This window comes from Numida meleagris, chromosome 3 (assembly GCF_002078875.1).
Source record: "Numida meleagris isolate 19003 breed g44 Domestic line chromosome 3, NumMel1.0, whole genome shotgun sequence".
NCBI classification, from domain to species: Eukaryota; Metazoa; Chordata; class Aves; order Galliformes; family Numididae; genus Numida; species Numida meleagris.
The window spans coordinates 106,388,194-106,406,363 of record NC_034411.1 but is presented as its reverse complement, the minus strand read 5'-3'; the positions used below and the strand labels follow the sequence as shown (position 1 = coordinate 106,406,363).

Below are 18,170 nucleotides of genomic sequence, written 5' to 3'. Positions count from 1 at the left end.
CCTGCAGACCCACGTGTGGCTGGTTGTTGCCATGTCTGCTGTTGAACTTTGTGTGCATCTTGCTGGGGGACTAGCTACATGATCTGGCATGATTTTGACTCACAGCTGCCTAAGTCAGAAGAAGGCCTGGAACAATTCCCTTCTGATGTTTTGGGTCAATGCAAGCGCTTCCATCCACATATTAACTGGGACCCAGTGCATCCACTGGAGATGGAGATCACCAGTCCATGCTCCACGGGTCTCCACGGCTGGGAAAGGCATCTGAACTGGGGTGGAAGAAACACAACAAAGTCAACAAAAACTCCTTGGTGTGCATAGCCTAAGGCTGGTCTGACAAACACCTTGAGTGGGGAGAAAGTTCTGGGGATGAGGAGGAATAGGGAAGCTGAAGATTAGCTGTTCTAAGTCACCGTGCTGAGTGCATTGGAGATATACCACCCACAGGTTTCCCCTCAGAGTATGTTGTGGTCTCCTGGCTCTGCTCCCAATGTCCCCACTGCCTTCCTCAAAGATTTAGGGGCCTTTCTAAGGCTCTGTGGTGGGAGCTCCCTCAGTGTCTCCCTGTCTCCTCCATCCTCAGCCCAGCATGGGTGCCTCTTTCCGTTGTGCCATGTTTTTTCCATCCCTTCAGGCCCCTCTTTGCACATGCTGTTGTGGTCTGTGACATAGAGTCCCTGAGCGGAGCAATATATTTTCATCTTTGTTATTTTTATTTTTGTTAAAATAAAATAAAATAAATGCTGCACTGAACAAAGCAGCATGTTATTTGCTGTTGATTTACACAGCTCCTACAAATCTGCTGGCGATCAGCATCTAGACTCCTGCAGATGCTGTCTGTACAAGAGTTGTGCATCTTACCCATTCCTTTTGCCCGTGGCTCTTCTTCCCTTCTCAGATTTAGCAAACTCTTCTGCTGCCCCCAGGTCCTCTCCCATGTGGCTTTTGTGGGTTTGCTAACTCATAACCCACCAGTTACACAACCATGGTGAACTCAACACCAACACCGACTCCATCTCCTTTATTTGCAAGGCCCTTTATGGTCCAGGCTTTTTTTCTGCTGCACTTGAGTGTGATGGGTACCCAGGATCACGATCACTGCTTCCACAGGAAGGTCTGAATTGTCTCCTGGGATGTGCCTTAATGCTGACACTGAATCCCACTGCCATGGGACCATCAGCTCCTTGGTTGGGCACCCATCTTCCAAGGCTTCCCAGGGTTAGGATATCCTTGGCTCTAAAGAAGGGAACATTTGGCTCCTTTGGTAAGCTGGTTCTAAATTTCGGTGCCACCATCTTTCCATTTGAGAGGAATTAAAGCTGCTTCCTCCTTAGGATTGAAGAAGAATAAAGTCCCCAACTCCTCTTGTGACACTGAGGACATGGTGCTTTGCTCCATGGTTAGACCAATGGGCTTAGGACAGCCCTCGGCACGTGTCCAGCCTCCTCCATGCATCTTCACCATGCCAGCCAACTCTCCTCCCTGCACGTGGCTTCATTTTGGCTCACAGCCCCCCTCACCCTGGGATGCCCCCCAAAAAAAGAAACCACAATACACACACACCACACTGCACAGATCATGAGAAAACAAAAGAAATGCCAAGGCAGTTTATTTACAACTGTTGTATACAAAAAAAAGGACAGCTCGTGCCACAGCTAGAACAGCCCCCTCCATCTCCTTCACACGCCGCCTTCTCCCGCACTCCCATTTTTGGCAGCCCCTCCTGGACCAAGGCTGGCCCCACCCTGACCCCAGGGTCCAGGTGAGAATCTCACAGCAAGAGAAGAGACACAGCTCCCCTGGATGCAAATCAGTGCTCGGAAAACCTTATCTGTCCATAGCAGATACTGAGAATGTGGTTTGGAGGAGGGTTAGAGGTGCCAGGGTCAGGCTGAATCGAGCGTATCCCATCCCTGCTCTCCAGCATGCGGTCATAGAATCATAGCATGGCTTAGGTTAGAGGGGACCTTAAAGATCATCCAGTTCCAACCTTCTGCCATGGGCACTTCTGCCACCCACCAAATCAGGCTGCCCAGGGCCCCTTCCAACCTGGCCTTGAGTGCCTGCAGGGATGGGGCAACCACAGCTTCTCTGGGCAGCCTGTGCCAATGCTGGTCCTCTTTCCCTCTTGTTTTTCTTAGTTCCATCACAGTTTCCACAACCTTGCCCAGTTTTCCTCTCCTGCTCCAGCCCTCTCTATTCAAAAACCCATTTGAGCTGCTGCCTCTGAAACCTGACAGCTTTCCTACTGCCCTAAAGCAGAAAAGGGGATTTCATCCAAGAGTGCCCGAGAAGATGAGCCTTGGGAAATCTCTTACAAAATCCAGTAGCTCTTTGGGAAGTCATGGGGCTTTCCGATTTCACCTTTGGAAAGGATCATCCTGCAGCTGAGTAAAACCTTTGGACTCCTTCCAATGAGGGGTCTCCTCGCCCCCATCCCCAAAACAGTGCTGTGAGGTCTATGGGGCTGTAAGCTCCAGCTCAGAGGTCTGGAATTCAGTGCTGTAGGATTGATGGGCCGTTAAGCTCCAGCTCCGGGCCTTGGAGGTGAGGTGGGAGGGAGGGAGGAGGGTCACCAAGAGATGCCGCTGCCCCACTGGGGTGGGACGGAGGAGAATCATGGCTGGAGGGGCTCTTGCCTGCCCAGCACCAAACGAAAGTCACACACAACGCACATTCCCCCTTTCCCTCCCCACCCCTCCATCCCCACCTCTCCAGCCCCAGGCTGGCTCCTTCCAACCTCCTGGGCGAGCAGCGCTGACAGACCCCATGGAGACGGCCGCCCCAAGGCCCACCTGTCCGCTCGCCTCCCTCCCCACCCTCCCCAAAACGACTAGGATGGCTTCACTGGTCAACTCTGTACATTCACAAACAACGAAAGCAGAGGGACATCCCCTTCCGCCGGCCGGCCCGGTGCTGCGGCTGCCTCCACACCTCCTGGAGCTGTCAGTCCAAGCATCGCCTCTTTACCTGGAGGCCTCTTCCTTGAGCTCCTTGTTTTTCCTCACTTCTTCTGCATGTTTGTCCTGTGGGGAGGTGGGAGGGAAGGAGGGATGTGTTAGATCACCCGACTTCGGGCTGGCGGCTTCGCAGGGGTTTCGAAGGCACGAGGGCGTTCGCAAGGCCTGGTTCGTCCCCGCGGGGACACCGGTGGGTCAACAGCGTCCTCTCCTCCCCCAGGGTGTTTTAAGGACGGTGGAGGCACTCAGGGACAGACAGAACGATTGTCCTTGCCCTCTATCTAGGAGGTAGACGTCCACCAGACAAGATGGAGCGGGAACCCCGAGGAGACGGGGCGAGCTCGGATTGTCCGCCATTATCTCGTGCTCTCTGCCTCTGACCCAAGGCTGGCTGAGGAGCTTGGAGAAGGGCACTGGGTGAGCTCCGTGCAGACAGAATGGTTTGGAGGGAGCTGGAGGTGGTGAGGGTGGGACCTTCCGTGCGGAGGTTGGGAGCAGACCTGCTTCGGGGAGAGAGAGGAGGTGTCTGCTCACACCGGCAGGGTGGGAGCACCTCCGACATGGCGGCACAGCTCCCTCCAGCTCCCACCGGTGCATTGGGCTCGCAGCGTCCCCATGTGTCACCCCCACCCCAGGTGGGACGTGGCACTGGGGTGGAAGAAGAGGACCCCCCCTTTGGTGGTGCCCCCAAGGGATAGTGTCATCCCAAGAGCCGTGTATCCCACCCCTGCTCTCCAGCGTGGGGTCATAGAACCAAAGAATGGCTTAGACTGGAGGGGACCTTAAAGATCATCTATTTCCAACCCCCTGCCATGGGCAGGGCTGCCAACCACTAGATCAGGCTGCCCAGGGCCCCATCCAAGCTGGCCAGGTCCTGTGACACCCTCCTGTCCCAGTGCATCCCCCCTCCCTCCTCGCCGGGCCCTCACCTTCTCCTGTAAGCGCTCTAGCATGGCCGCTAAATGGGCCTCGCGGTTCTCTTTGTTGGACTCCATCTTCTGAGCCAGCTTCTCCTTGGCCATTTTGATGAAGTTGTTGTTCTCCTCGATGGCCTTCTGCATGACCTCCCGCTCGTGCTCCCGCTTCTCTGCCAGGTGCTTCAGCAGCTCAGCCTCCTGGTACTGTGCAGACAAAGACCACGGCCATTTGGACCACCGGGACCATAGGTTCCTTCCCCTCCCCGCTGATAATGACCCCTCCAAACTAAATGATGGCCCCAAAGTTGGCTGTGCCATGGAAGTGAGAACTCCAAGAGCAAGGCTGTGTGTTCCCATGGCACATCCCCATGCTGCTGTGCTGAGGAAGACCCTCTGTGCCTACCTTTCTCCTCTCCTCTGCTGCCTCTAGCTTCTTCTGGATCTCCTCCAGAGATGGGTCGCGCCGCCGGGGCAGTGAGGCATTGAACTCAGGGATGCCATCGAATGATGGGGGCTTCAGGATGACCTCGAAAGATTGCCCCGAGGTGCGCTTGTTGAGTTCGATGACTTCCATGTCAGAGATGACACACCAAGTGAGGTCTACCGTGTCTGCTGGAAGAAGGACTTGGCGTGACTCCAGGCATGGGCACATCCTACCCGCTGCCTCCCATGCCATGGGTGATGAATGGACTGAGGACAACCCTGCAGGGAAGAACTTGGAGATTCTGGTGGATGAAATGGACTGGCAGTGTTGGAGCCAGTCCAGAGGAGGGCCGCAAAAATGACCAGAAACCTGGAGCACCTCCTCTATGAAGAGAAGTTGGGAGAGCTGGAGCTGCTCAGCCTTGAGAAAAGAAAGCTCCTGGGAGACCTGATAGCAGCCTTCTAGTACCCAAAGGGGGCTTATAAGAAAGATGTAGTCTTTTTACCATAGCCTGTAGTGACAGGACAAGGTGCAATGGCTTTAAACAGAAATAGGGTAGATTTAGACTGGAAATAAAGAGGCTGGTGAGGCACTGGCCCAGGTGTCCCAGAAAAGCTTTGGATATCCCTTCACTTGAAGAGTTCAAAGTTGAACTGGGTGGTGATTTGAGCAATCTGCTCCAGTGAAAGATGTCTGTGTCCATACAAGAGAGATTGGACTGGATCCCTTTGGCCCTAAATAATTCCATGCCTTTGGGTAAGCACCCTACATGCCACCATGCTCCCATCTCTCCGTGGGTTTCAATCAAGACCCATACCCCAAATGCACCCATGATTTACACCCTCTTTCCTGTGAGCTGGGGCAGGGAGCCCAGCATGCCCATTCGGTCCTACCTTCATACGTGTATGCTGGCTTGTTCAGGGGGTCTGAGAGGAAGCAGGAACAGAACAGGGAGACGAGAGGCAGCTCCTTCATCTTCTCTTTGTAAGCTGGGAAGAGATGGTGGGAGTGGGGTCAGGATGTGGGTGTCCTGTCATTTGCCAGGGATGGGGGTGATGGCTGGCATTGGAGTTGGCCCAGATGTTGCCAACAGGGTGATGCAGGAGGGGTAAACAAGGCATGTAAATGCATTGTGCAATGGGGAAACTGAGGCACTCAGTGATGGGGTGCTTTTCTCAACACGGGTAACATCTGTCCTGCTGTGTTAACCATACATGTGACCCCTTGCCCAGCACGGCCGGCATGCCATCAGCATCCGGGTTAATCCAGGGCAGGACCATTTCTGGGTGGTCTGGATGAGGCCCTGCTCAGATCAGGGGCTCAGGGCATGACCCAAAATGGAGTGGGTGTCAGGATTGGGTACACAGATCCATGCTGTTCCCTGCCCCCATGCATGAGCCCTTGACGTACCGGCTAGAGTCATGGCTTGGTGATCCTTGGGCTTCTGCAGCAACAACAATCCTGGGGCCTGGAGATGGAAAGAGGCAGGATCAGTGAGAGGGGTCCAGGGCTGGGGGACATCACCCTTCCTGTCCTCCCACCCTGGGACAGCTGTACACGGATACCGGGGCACATGTGCACTCTGCGTTCTGAGGTGGGCACATACTGGTGAGATCAAATGGACATAGAATGAGTACATGCTGGTGAGGTGGGATAGGCATATTCTGATAAGGTGGGATGTGCACATCTTGGTGAGATGGGATGAACACGCACTGGTGAGATGGGATGGGTACATCATGGTGAGATGGGATTGGGATGGGATGGGCACATCTTGGTGAGATGCAATTGGAACACACTGGTGAGATGGGTTGAACACGTCAGTGAGATGGGCTGAACACGTCAGTGAGATGGGATGAGTACATGCTGGTAGGTTGTGCTGGGTACGTGATGGTGAATTGGGATGGGTATGTGATGGTGAGATGGGACGGGCACATCCTGGTGAGATGGATGGATATGTGCCAGTGAGGTGGGATGGGCACACACTGGTTAGATGGGGTAGGAGCACTTTGGTCAGATGTGATGGGCATGCAGTTGGTATATGGGAACACACTGGTGTGATGCGGTGGGCAGCCAGTGGTGGAGTAGTATGATGTGAGGGACACTGGAATGATGGACACACACTGGTTTGCTGTGATAGTCTCATGCTGGGATGGAATGGGCATCTACTGGTGTGATGTGATGCGTGAACACCAGTGCAGTAAGCGCAGGGGCTGTGATGTGATGGACACACACCGATGGGATGGCGGCAGCCGGCACAGTGCTTTGAGCATGCACAGTCCTTCCCTGCTCCACACTGCCCAACATTTGCACAACGACACGTGTGCACACGCGTGACTGTTCCATGACCAGTGTGTACCCACCCACCCACAGCCCATCACAAACCAGTGCAACCCTTGTGCACATTCTCTACTGGTGCACGAGCAGTGGCCGTGCCATACCCCAAGTCCTTTTGCATCCTTCTATAAAATGGGAGCTCATATCTATGGATCTCCAGCAACCTCCCTGCAGACGCCTTGATCCTTCTCATCATGTAGTATCCCAGAAAGTCTCCACCCCTCCCATTCCACTGGGGTCCTACACAATATTCTCTTTCCTTTACATTTTGTAAGCAATCTAGCTGCAGTGTGGTAATGCTGCTGGGATATCTGGGGAAAAAACTGGAACACAGCACGGTGACAGCCTGCAGGAACACATTGCTCAGAGATGCTCCCCTATTTCTGGTGACCCCTGGAGCCAGGGCTGCTCTGATGTGGAGTTACCCACAGGTGTGACCCCTCCGAGGGCTTTCCCTATTGCCTTTCCATGGGGTTTTGCTTTGAGCAGCTGCTGCCCAGCACGGTGCCAAGGCGGGGCGGGGATGCCCTGATGTGCTCACACGAGGCTGTGCCTGGAGATATGACAGCCTGGAAGAAAGCATTTACCTTGCTCCTGCCTACAAGCCTCCCATTTTCCCCCCGGTCTTCATTGTGCCGGGGCTTTTACTGGGGGCATGGTTGCATTTGGGCTCCAGAAATCCAGACCTGAATTTTATCTCCCAGATAGAATTCAGCCATCGCCCATCAGACCCCAGGGAGGCGGCTGGTGTCCATCCCTGAGCATGATGCCAGCCGGATGAAGCAGCCATTGGGGCGTTTGGAGGATTCCCCCATTCCTGGAGGAGCTGGGTGTGGCTGGTGCCCTGCTGCAGGTCACCTCTGCCAGCTTCCTGCCACCATCAATAATTCGGTTATTATTACCCTCTAGGTGCATCTGGGCACATCTGGGCACAGCTGGGGGGGCTGTGGGGTTGGGGCGAGGCTGGAGTGGATGCTGTGGAGCCCCATCCCAGCACAACTGTGCCTGGGGAGCAGGGAGCATGGGAAGAGCCATGGGATTAAAAGCAGGGTGCAGGGCAGGGAAGTGTTTCAGGCTTTAAGGACTGGGGGGGCTGCTTCTTGCTGTGTGGCTGGAGGGGGTTTGCCTCACTGGGGATGCTGAGCCTGATGGGGTGGGGGCACAAGTGTGGAAATGATCAAACCCCCCTCTTCCACGACCCCTCCCCAAACTTTTCAAGGCATTGCTTTCCAGAAACAACACCCCCAATACATCCATCCATAGCAATACATCCATCCAAAGCAACACATCCATCTGAAGCAGTATATCCAGCATCGAACCCCCATTCATCCATCCAGCTCCATCCATCCATCCAATCCCATACATCCATCTGACCTCATCCATCCAACTCCATGCATCCATCCAGTCTCAATGCATATACTCAACCACATACATCCACCCGACTCCATATATATATCCAGCCCCATTCATCTATCTGACTCCATCCATCCAACTCCATATGTCCATCCAACTCCATAGATCCATCCAGTCCCAATAGATATATCTGACCCCATTCATCCATCCAACCATGTCCATCCGTCTGACTATATCCATCCATCCATCCATCCATCAATCCAACAGCACCCATCCATTCAATACCAATACATATATCCGACCCCATACATCCATCCAAAGCAATATACTCATCCTACCCCACATCCATCTATCCAATCCCATACACACATCTGAACCTACACTTCCATCCTGCTCCGTACATCCTTCTGACCTCCTCACCCACAAAAAACACCCCATCCATAAGACCCCCCCCATACATCTATCTGAAGCACCACATCCATCGGACCACCCAGACACACATCCAACTCTATACGTCCGTCTGACCCCCACCCCATAAAACAACCCCCCCATCCATAAGATCCCCCCCCCATAATGCATCCATCCATCCATCCACCTGCTGCACTCACCACACCGTCGGTGCCTGCGCTGCCTCCCCGCGCTCTCCAGGCTCTTTAACGTGGGCGCGGGGGTCTGCACCGAGCCGCCCCCCCCGGGGGGGGCCCAGCGCCCCATGACATCACCTCCCCGGCCAGCGATTGGAGCAGCTTTCTGCCGCTCTGATTGGCCCCGATCTGTGCAAACCCGGGAGCAGCACGGTGATGTCACAGCCCGGCAGCTATTTTCAGGGATTGGATATGGGAAAAAAAAAGAGGGGGGGATTAAGAACAAAAAAAAAAAAAAAAGAGATTAAAAAATTGAAAAGAAAAAAAATGAAAAAAAATGGTGAAAAAATAATGGAAGTAAGGCATGGGGGTGGGTGGCAAAAATGCCCAAAAATGGGATTTTTTTTTCTGTGTGAGCAGTGCTGGTGATGATGCTGTCACCCAATGGGGGTCCCAGTGTGGGCTGGGGGGGCTTGGGCACAGTGAATAGATGCCATTCCCTGTTCCAGTGGGACAAAGTGGGGAGGGACAAGGTGACAAGGGGACCTCTCTGCCTGGGGGAGTTGGAGAGCCCCTTGCACCTCCCAGCAACCCCAAATGGGGATGAATTGTGCCACATGCACGGACCAGCCTTTGTGGGTTTCGGGTGGTGGCATGGCCCCATCGCCTCACATCTCCACCCTCCCAGGACCTGTCCCACGCCTGGTGTGACCCCAAAGCCACGTGAGGACCACTTCTGCCAAACCAGGCAATGGGAGCTCGGAGACACCAAGTCCTAGATCCTGAAGCTATTCTGGTGTGACATCCCTCGGGGCAAGTGGAGGATCCAGAGCTGGGGCATCGCTCAGGTCCATGCCCTCCCCCTAGACTGAATCTCCTTCCCCCTGTTTCTCTTCACCCTGGCCTATTTCTCACTGACAGCTGCATCTGATGGAGATCACATCCTGACACCTCCAGGGGACCGTGTGAGTATATTTAGGTACTGCTCTCCTCCATTACGCAAATGGGCATTCAGCTGTGGGAAGTTGTTTTCCCCATGGAAAATGAATGTAGGGTGGCATACTGGCCCCAGCATGGGAAGGGGAGAGTGACCCAACTAGAAATGGGGTGACACTGCACAAGTGACACCGCAACATGGCAGTTTGTCCATGGTTTGTCCATCTGTTTGTCCAATGGGTGAAGGATCCTTTTGGGCATAAGATGTCCCCAGTGTGGTCGGGACGCGATGGCCAAACTCTCCCCCAAGACAGAGCTGGACAAGAGGGGAGCAGGCAGAGGGGAGAGGCATGGGGTGCTTATAGGGTGGGGCACTGGTGGAGATGGCAGTGGGGTTTGGTGAGGTACAGACTGTGGGGTGGGCAAAGAATCACCCAGGGAGGGGAGCACGCAAGGGAGCAAGGGGAGAACAAACAACCAAACACAGGACAAACAACCATCTGCAGGACAAACAGCCATTGTGGGACCACGTGGCAGCGGGACCGTCCCTGCTGTGTCTGGCACCGGGTGAGCACATGGCACCCGCTGGGGGGGCTCTGCTCAAAGGCTCCTTTGAGCTCCTTGCAGGTGTGAGTTCATGGCACAAACCCATCCCTGGGGTCACATCCTGGCCCCACAGCCACAAAGGAGCAGCATTGGGGTGGGGGGTTTGGTGACCACCCAATCATCTTGCAGCCCAAAAGCCCACTGGGGATGGCTGCTATCATGCTCCAGCAGCGGCTCCCTGTGTGAGAGTGGCCACAGGAATGGGTTGATGGTTGGACTTGATCTTAGTGATTCTATGCTCTGCTTAGGGATGTGGTTAGTGGGCATGGTGGTGATGGGTCAACAGTTGGACTTGGAAGTCTTTTGCAATCTCCATGATGCTATGATTCTATGACCGTGAGGATGCAGTGAAGGTATTTCTGCTGTTTTACCCCAAGCCCTTTCCAAAAATGCCTGGGGAGGCTCAGCATCACCCCTCTGGATTGCCCTCCCAGCGCTTCTCCCTTCAACTTCCAGTACCGCATCTTTGGACCCGCAAGTTTGAACCCTCCCACGCACAACCTTTGCACCGTGCTCAGTTTTGGCTCTTCAGCCCCATTTCCTGGCCTCCTCCCAACCCCCTCCCACTGCCTCTTGCCCATAGAAGCTCCTCCCAGGGAGAGGTCCCCCAGTGCTGGGGAGCCGTGTAGGGCTCATTCTCCAAAAAGGAGGAGGACGAGGTCTCCATCACCGCATTCTCCGTGCCCAGCCCCAGGGCTGAGGGGGATGCGAAGGGAGAGGGGGGAGCGGAGAAAAAAACACCGCCCTCCCCTGGATTGGTCAGAAATGACATCACCACCCGGCAGTGAGCCAATGGGAGAGTCGCCTGCTTCCCCGAAATATCGCCCGAAATATCGGTTCATCCCCGGATGCGTAGCGCAGCATCCGCTGGGGAGCACCCACAGCCAAAAATAATGCGGAAATCATGAGGATCAACAAGAAAACAAGAGCCCAAAATGCCACGAGAAGGAAGGTTTGAGTTAAGCTATTCACCAGGCAGGAGCTCTAGGTGGAAGAGCCACAAAAGGGGGTCCCAGACAACACCCACCCGCGTTTCCCAGTGGATCTCCCAGCTCTGGGCATGCGAGCAAGTGGTCAGCCTCGGGGAGACATCGCTGCCTTAAAGCCATTTCTCTGCCTCTCTGAGAATGGGATTCAGTGCTGGGGAAGAAGCAGTACCCTTTATTATACAAAACAAATGCGGTCTTAAGGAGCCAAACAATTCATTCATTCATACTGTTTCCTGCAAACGGTTTTTTTTCTTCCCAGCAAATTGCCCAGAAAAAGTCAAAATGCTTCGCTTCTGTCGTCCTAAGTGAGGCTTCATTTCACTTTTTATTGCCATTTTTATGCCAGACACTGCAGGAAAATGCTCCCTTCGGGCCTGACAAAGAGAAACATTGCATCCTGTCTCAGCAGCTTCACTGCTTCTTACTTTCAAAGGATGCTTTGCTGTGCCCAAACCAGCCGTGGGATGCCCAATTTCCAGCTGGGAGACGTTTGGCAGAACCACACAGCAGGATGCTGACGCTGATCTTCCTCTGTTCCCTGTATCAGGGATGCTCAGCTGGAGACAGACCACGTCAGCCAACGTCAGCGAGGCGGAGGACCCCCAGGTTGTCCCCCCCTCAGCATCTCCTTTTGTTTTTCCGCCAGCAGCGCTGGTTCCTAAGGAGCATCCTCTGCAAATGGTGAGAAACCATGGAAACAGCCTGTTAATGTCATCATCCTGCCAGGCGGTGCCTGGAGCACCACGTCCCTGGGTTTGGGGACACCGGGGTGGTCTTGGCACCATGCCGGGACTTACAGGGGAAAAGGATTTATAATGCAAATCAAAACCTGCTCTGGGTTTTGGCTCTGGGGCTCCTGGTTCGGGATGCTCGGAGGGGACTTGGGGACAATGGGAGGCTGCTGTCCCCCCACGGTCAGTGGCATTGTGCTGGAGGAGCTTTTTGTCCTCTCCATCCCACCTCTGAGCGCACACTGCACACTGCCATCCTGGAGCTGGGGATTTACGGAAAACCCCTTAGAAAGGGGACGAGAAGGGATGAGCTCACTTTGGTCCATAATGGAGAGAAGCAGAACGGAGGCGGAGGGATGTGGGCACAGACGATGAGAAACGGTGACAGTAGAATACTAGAATAACACGTTTATTAAAGATAGTTAAAAAAAGAGGTAATACATACATAAATTCTTTTTTTTTTCTGTCCTCTTTTTCTTTCTTTGTTTTTTTTTTTTTTTTCCCCGAGGACAGCCGACCCTAAAAGAGCACCTGGGGAGCCCCAGCCGCGGGAGGATGGAGGTGACACGGGACAGAGGGACAGCGGCCCTACACGGGGACATCCTCGTGGATGCGGACGCGGAGGGGACAGATGCGCAGCGCCTCGGGTGTCGCGCCCACCGGCGTGCCTCCTACATAGAAATAGGGGAAGACGGTGCCGCCGAACTTCTCGTGGAAGGTGAAGATGTGCGTCTTGCAGTCGGCGTTGTAGAAGGAGAGCTCGCCTTCGTCGCAGTCCAGCTCGACGCGGATGCGCACCAGCTCCCCCAGTGCCACCTCCGAGCGAGCCATGTTGGATGCCTGGCACATCTTGCTGTTCATCCCAGGAAGGCGATAGATATACCAGAACCCGGAACGCGCGTCGTGGTGGAAGGTCCAATGGATGCCGCCCCGCAGCTGGGCCACCCCGACCCTCCAGTTCGTGATGCCACCCAGGTCCACTTCCCAGGTGTGGAAGCCAGTGGAGAACCCACGGGAGCCCAGGATGCAGGGGGCCGAGGTGAAGCGCTCGGGGTTCTCCACCAGCAGCCGGTAGCTCCCGTTGGTGACGCTGGTCAGGTCCTCAGACACCGAGAGCCAGCCCGCCGCTGAGTTGGGGTTGAAGCTGAAGGGGACTGCGGTGGGGACATGCATAAGGGACACGCATTAGGGACACGTGTTAGAGACAAGAGGTGATGGCTTTAAGTTGCACCAGGGAAGGTTCAGGTTGGATATCAGGAATAAATTCTCAGAAAGAGCGGTGCTGCAGTGGCACAGGCTGCCCAGGGAGGTGGTGGGGTCGCCGTCCCTGGAGGTGTTCAGAGCCGTGGGGAAGTGGCACTGAGGGATGTGGTCAGTGGGCACAGTGGGGTTGGGCTGGGGTTGGAATTGGTGATCTCAGGGGTCTTTTCCAGCCTGAATGATTCTATGAGTAGGATTCTAGGAATAGACATGGTGGGGATGGGTCAGTGGTTGGACTTAATGATCTTGGAGTTGTTTTCCAACCTTTGTGATACTATGAGAGGGCATGGTAGGGATGGGGTGATGGTTGGACTAGAGGACCTTAGAATTCCTTCAAACCTTCATGATTCTACGAATCTATGCATTAGGAGGGCTGAGCCTGACTTGTCTAAGGGATGAGCTTTATGGACGAGCCCTGCAAGCACTCATCTACTCATCATCTTCTTTCTAGGGGCAACCAAAGGCACACACCCACCCAGGCATGGAGGAATGCGTCCTATAGGGCTCCCTTTTTTGAGTGCAAGCACTTCCACAGCACCGCATGGCACCTGAACACCAGCGGTGCGCATGGATGCTCTATGCCCTCTGCACCATTCCCCTTGGGCTGCCCCGTGCAGGGGCTGCTCTCACCATTGGGTAACACTCCCTTCCCAGTTCCTCACCGACGGTGATGATGTTCAGCATCTTCTTCCACACGTTGTACTGCAGTGAGCCCAGGTACTTGGCGGAGTCAATGAGCATCCCCAAAGGCACGGCCTCTGGCTCCTCAGCTGTGCAGGCAATCCTAGGGCAGGAGATGAAGATAGGGATGGGATGGGGCTGCTGGCACCCTGTGTTCCTGCAGGGCCTTCCCTGGCAGCACCCCATGTCTCCTACCAGGCTGCCTTCCCTTAGTGCGATCAGAGCAGGAGGTCCTGCTCCAGCTCCAGGGCCCCCACTTTGCTCTCATCCCAGGGAGGGGGCTACCCCAAATCCTCCCACTGGCAGGGACATTAGGTTATTGGAACAGGGGGGTGGTGGGGTCACTGTCCCTAGAGGCATTCCAGAACCGTGGAGATGTGCCACTGAGGAACACAGTCAGTGGGCATGGTGGGGACGGGTTGATGGAGAGGTCTTTTCCAACCTCCATGGTTCTACGATTCTGTGACATGGGGACCTGTCTGGTCCCACCAGGCAGAGGACACGGCTGAGACCAGGACTCACCTGCGCTTACGGTTCTTGTGGGTCTGAAAGAGAAGGAGACAGCAGGCATCAAACTCTGCTCCTACGGGGTACCAACACCCCAAGCCCAGCACCGCTGTGCCATGTGTGGCAGAGCCATGAGGACCCCATCAGAATTTCACCTTGAGGAAGGTATAGTCATCCTCCTCGAGGTCAGCCTGGAGCTGGCGGGCTTCGCTGAGCACCGCCTGGCTGTTCTCCGCCAGCTGCTTCATCTTGCTCTCGATGAGGCTGTGCTTGTGCTGCTTCTCCTCCTGCAGCTGGGACAGCAGCGCCTTCTCCTCGTCCCTCAGGAACTCGTGCAGCTTCTCGAACTCTCTCCTGATCTGCTCCTCCAGCCGCTTGGCTTCCACCTGCCCAGCGGGGGGACTACCTTAACGGTAGCCCCACATGCTCAGCACCCCCGGAATCCCCTCGGTGCTCCCCAAATTGCTCCTCCAGCTTCAGCGCTTGCTGACGTCTCACTGGGACCAGGCTGCCCTCTTGTGTCAGGGGACACGGAGATGGAGCCCCGAACTCCATCTGAGGCCTTCCTCCCACCTGCATCACCCTCCTCACCATGGAGCAGCCCGGGGTGGGTGCAGCCTCCACCCCGGAGTCAGCTGCGTTCCAGCCTGAGGTGTGTGTGCACATCGTGCGCATGCAATGGCATGTGTATGCATGCATGTGCATGCATGTGCAATCAAGTGCTCACATGTGCAGGGGCCAGGCTCATTGCCACCCCCCTAGAAGGGACTGCCGGGCTGCCGCACCACTGGCACCGGCCACGCACCTTATTGTGTTTGGAGATGGACTCGTAGGAGCGATGCACAGCTCCGAAATCCTTCACCTTGTCCTGCAGGGAGGTCTCCATGTTCTTCAGCTTGGCCTGCGGGGGGGAGACGCCCTCAGGACCCTCGCAAGCCTACATCCCCAGGTTTCAAATGCGGAAAGACAAGAGCCCCAACCCCGGCAGGACGCGGTTAAGCAGGATCCTTGCTCCATCCATCCCTTCCCCTCCTGCAGCCCAGCACTGCCCGCTCGCACCTTGGCACTGCGCAGACCCTAAGCAGCAAGGCAGAGGTTTGCTCCACGGCAAATCCTCCCTGCTATTTTTCAGCTCTTTTTTTTTTTTTTTAAATGCACTGTCAAGTCGCAGCCTGCTCAGCACCCTTTGCCCTGCGCCTTTTGAAATCTGGCACGACCCCATGGGCTGAGTCACGGCGGTTGGGTTCTGGCACAGTGCCTGGCTCTGGCTCAGGGCTGTGCTCAGGGCTGTGCTAGGGGCTGTGCTCGGGTCTTGGCTTGGGGCCACTTCTCCCACATCCCCCCCCCCCCCATCCCCGCAGGGCCAGGAGCAGCCGTGCTGCGCTAACCCAGCCCAAAGCTCCGTGCTCCCAACCCCGAGGCGCTGCCGCAATAACCAGCACAGCCGGATCCGCCTCAGTGGCACCTCTCCAAACCCCTCCCAACCCACGGGAGCATCACCACGCTTCCCTTTACTGCAGGCTTTTGGGGTTGGGGCGATAATTAAGGCAGGGAGAGCATCAGCAGTGATGCCGTAGGGTTACACCCACCCTCATATCCCGGCGCGAGCAGGCTGCACCCCAATAAATGGGAGGGCTGCTTGATCCCCCAAGCATCACTCCCTCACCCTGAAATCCGTCGCCGTCTCCTGCACCGGCCTCATCTTGTGCCCTTCGTGCTCCTTGGAGCCCTGGCAGGCGAAGCACGCCAGCTCCTTGTCATCCAGGCAGAACAGATTGGCTTCTTCGTGGTGCAGGGGGCAGAGGGCGGCCGGGCGGCCCCGTCGTCGCTCTTCCTCGCGGAGGATCATCTCCACCAGGTTGTTGAGCGTGTGGTTGACGCGCAGGTCGTCGAAGGAGGAGGTTTCCTTGCAGACGGGGCACGCGTGGTGCCGGTGCTCCCAGGAGCGGCTGATGCAGCCTTTGCAGAAGTTGTGGCCGCAGCACAGCGTCACCGCTTCGCGGAAGGGTTCGTAGCAGATGGGACACAGCAGCTCCTCCTTGAAGGTGGCCGTGGAGGACGAGGGCAAAGCCACCGAGCTGGAGGAAGGGGAGTTGGCTCCATTTTCCATAGCACTGAGAGGGGAAAAGGGAAAAGGAGCTGAGCTCCGGAGGGCAGTGACTGGAAAACAGCTCCACTCGTGATGCAAGCGGGCTTCCTGCCTGACTCACCCACAGCTCCTCCCGGCCGGCACTGGCCTGAGTGACACCACGTTGAGGGCACCGGCAGCGGCCATCTCTGGCTCTGGTGCACCCCCGTGCCCGGTTCCTCGCTCCCAGTGCCACCCCGGTGCTGAACCCATAGCCCCACTGTCACCTCAGTGTCACCCCAGTGCCACCTGGTGCCTGATCACCCAGCCCCAGGGTCACCCCAGTGTTACTGCATTGCCTCCTCAGTGCCTGAACCCGCAGCCCCGGTGTCACCCCTGTGTCACACTGGTGCCCAAACTGCCAGCCTCAGTGTCACCCCAGTGCCTGAACCCCCAGCCCTGCTGTCATGCCAGAGTCACTCTGGTGTCCAAAGCCCCAACCCTAGTGTCACTCTGGTGTCACCCCAGTATCCTGTCTCTTATCCCCACTGTCACCCCAGTATCTTATCCCTTACCCCCAGCGTCCCGGCCCTTAGTCCCGGTGTCACCCCAGTACCTTGTCGCAGCACTCAGTCCCTAGCCCCGGTGTCACCCTGGTGTCCTGTCCCCTATCCTCAGTGTCACCTCGCTGTCCTGTCCCTTACCCCCAGTGTTACCCCGCTGTCCTGTCCCTTAGCCCCGCTCTCACCCCAGTATCTCATCCCTCAGCCCCGGTGCCCGATCCCCGCTCTCAGCCCCCAGCCCCGCTCTCACGCCGGTGTGACCCCGTTCCCGTTGCCGGCCCCAGTACCTCGCCGAGGACGATGCGGGCGGGTGGCAACGCCTGCAACGAGCCCTTCGCCGAACCGGGCGGTGCGCACCGCGGGCGCCTGCCGGCAGCATCCCGCTCGGCAGCGCGTTCGGTGCCGGAGGAAGCAGAGGCGGTGCGAGGGGCGGGCGGGGGCCGGGCTGTGGCTGCGGGGAGGGCTCTGGGCTGCGGGCACGGCCCATCTCGGCTTTCTGCTTCCGTGCTGCCGCGGGAAGGGGGCGGCGTTTTGGCTTGGAGACAGGGAGACATCAATCCCGTGGGACCGGCCCTCCAAGCTGGCCGGTCCCATGGTGGGGAGCAGGAGGGCGAAAACAACTCAAGGGCAGCATAATAACGGTGTTGTCTCTGGAGGACAGAGAGAAACCGCAGGTGCAGCGTTAGGGGAGTCAAGGCTAAAGATAAAGCTGGGAAGGAAAGCTCTGCTGGGAACGAGACATAACCAGAGTGAAACGTGGGGGAGGGAGGGATGTAGCAGCGCTCCTTGGGATAATCCTGCACTGCTTTGGGCCAGTGTCGCCCCAGAAATGCAGAATTTGGGACCAGATGTAGCAGAGCTGGGCTAATTGTGGAAAAATAATTGAGGAGTGAGTTGTTTGGGGAGAGTCCGGGGGGACAGAAGGAAACAAAACAGTGGAATGAAGTGTAAAACCAGATAGAGAAGGGTGGCTTTTTCAAACACCGGGACGCTGAGGGGTGGTGGTGATGCTGACCTGCATCCCTGCAACAACCTGTGTGCTGGTACAAAGGAGAGAGGGGAAGACAACGGGGCTGATGCCACCATGGGGGCAGGACAGAGAGCCCCCAGGCCCAGGCAGGCAGTGGTGGTGAGACTCTGCCCAAGAGCAATGCCGAGAGCTCACAATGCAGAAAGATGAGAAGGGTCCTGGCTCGGACATGCTGCAGGCAATTCTTGGGTTGGGACAGTGCTACATCCCTGTTGCTCCCCAGCATCTTC

At 56.2% G+C, this 18,170-nt stretch overlaps 2 protein-coding genes across 7 annotated transcripts; both read right to left on the bottom strand.

Moving 5' to 3' along the window:
• Window positions 2,827-8,653, bottom strand: STMN4 (stathmin 4). 4 transcript variants are annotated; one of them, XM_021393188.1, is made up of 6 exons: window positions 8,594-8,653; window positions 5,709-5,766; window positions 5,192-5,287; window positions 4,278-4,486; window positions 3,887-4,078; window positions 2,827-3,457 (listed from the first exon to the last, which is right to left on the bottom strand). In XM_021393188.1, the coding sequence occupies exons 2-6, from the start codon at window positions 5,719-5,721 to the stop codon at window positions 3,314-3,316; spliced, it is 654 nt and encodes a 217-aa protein (XP_021248863.1). In that variant the 5' UTR covers window positions 5,722-5,766; window positions 8,594-8,653; the 3' UTR covers window positions 2,827-3,313. The 4 variants fall into 4 exon arrangements, with proteins under 4 accessions (XP_021248863.1, XP_021248865.1, XP_021248866.1 ...); XM_021393190.1 differs by having other exon boundaries at window positions 4,278-4,483; XM_021393191.1 differs by having other exon boundaries at window positions 2,827-3,023; window positions 8,594-8,652.
• Window positions 12,225-17,412, bottom strand: TRIM35 (tripartite motif containing 35). Of its 3 annotated transcripts, none has more exons than XM_021391535.1 (7): window positions 17,198-17,412; window positions 15,946-16,393; window positions 15,085-15,216; window positions 14,435-14,665; window positions 14,295-14,317; window positions 13,754-13,875; window positions 12,225-12,985 (listed from the first exon to the last, which is right to left on the bottom strand). In XM_021391535.1, exons 1-7 carry the CDS (start codon window positions 17,395-17,397, stop codon window positions 12,420-12,422), a joined length of 1,722 nt encoding a protein of 573 aa, XP_021247210.1. In that variant the 5' UTR covers window positions 17,398-17,412; the 3' UTR covers window positions 12,225-12,419. The 3 variants fall into 3 exon arrangements, with proteins under 3 accessions (XP_021247210.1, XP_021247211.1, XP_021247212.1); XM_021391536.1 differs by having other exon boundaries at window positions 15,085-15,180; XM_021391537.1 differs by lacking the exon at window positions 17,198-17,412 and adding an exon at window positions 16,490-17,156.

Coding starts and splice junctions, on each gene's coding strand:
- TRIM35 (XM_021391535.1), bottom strand. CDS start 17,397: ATGGGCCGTGCCCGCAGCCCAGAGCCCTCCCCGCAGCCACAGCCCGGC. Junction 14,318..14,434: donor ATGACTATACCTTCCTCAAG/GTGAAATTCTGA, acceptor CTTCTCTTTCAG/ACCCACAAGAACCGTAAGCG. Junction 12,986..13,753: donor GCTGAACATCATCACCGTCG/GTGAGGAACTGG, acceptor TCCCCACCGCAG/TCCCCTTCAGCTTCAACCCC.
- STMN4 (XM_021393188.1), bottom strand. Junction 4,487..5,191: donor GCCAGCATACACGTATGAAG/GTAGGACCGAAT, acceptor TCCTTCTTCCAG/CAGACACGGTAGACCTCACT. Junction 3,458..3,886: donor TAGAGCGCTTACAGGAGAAG/GTGAGGGCCCGG, acceptor TCCCCGAAGCAG/GTCTGCTCCCAACCTCCGCA.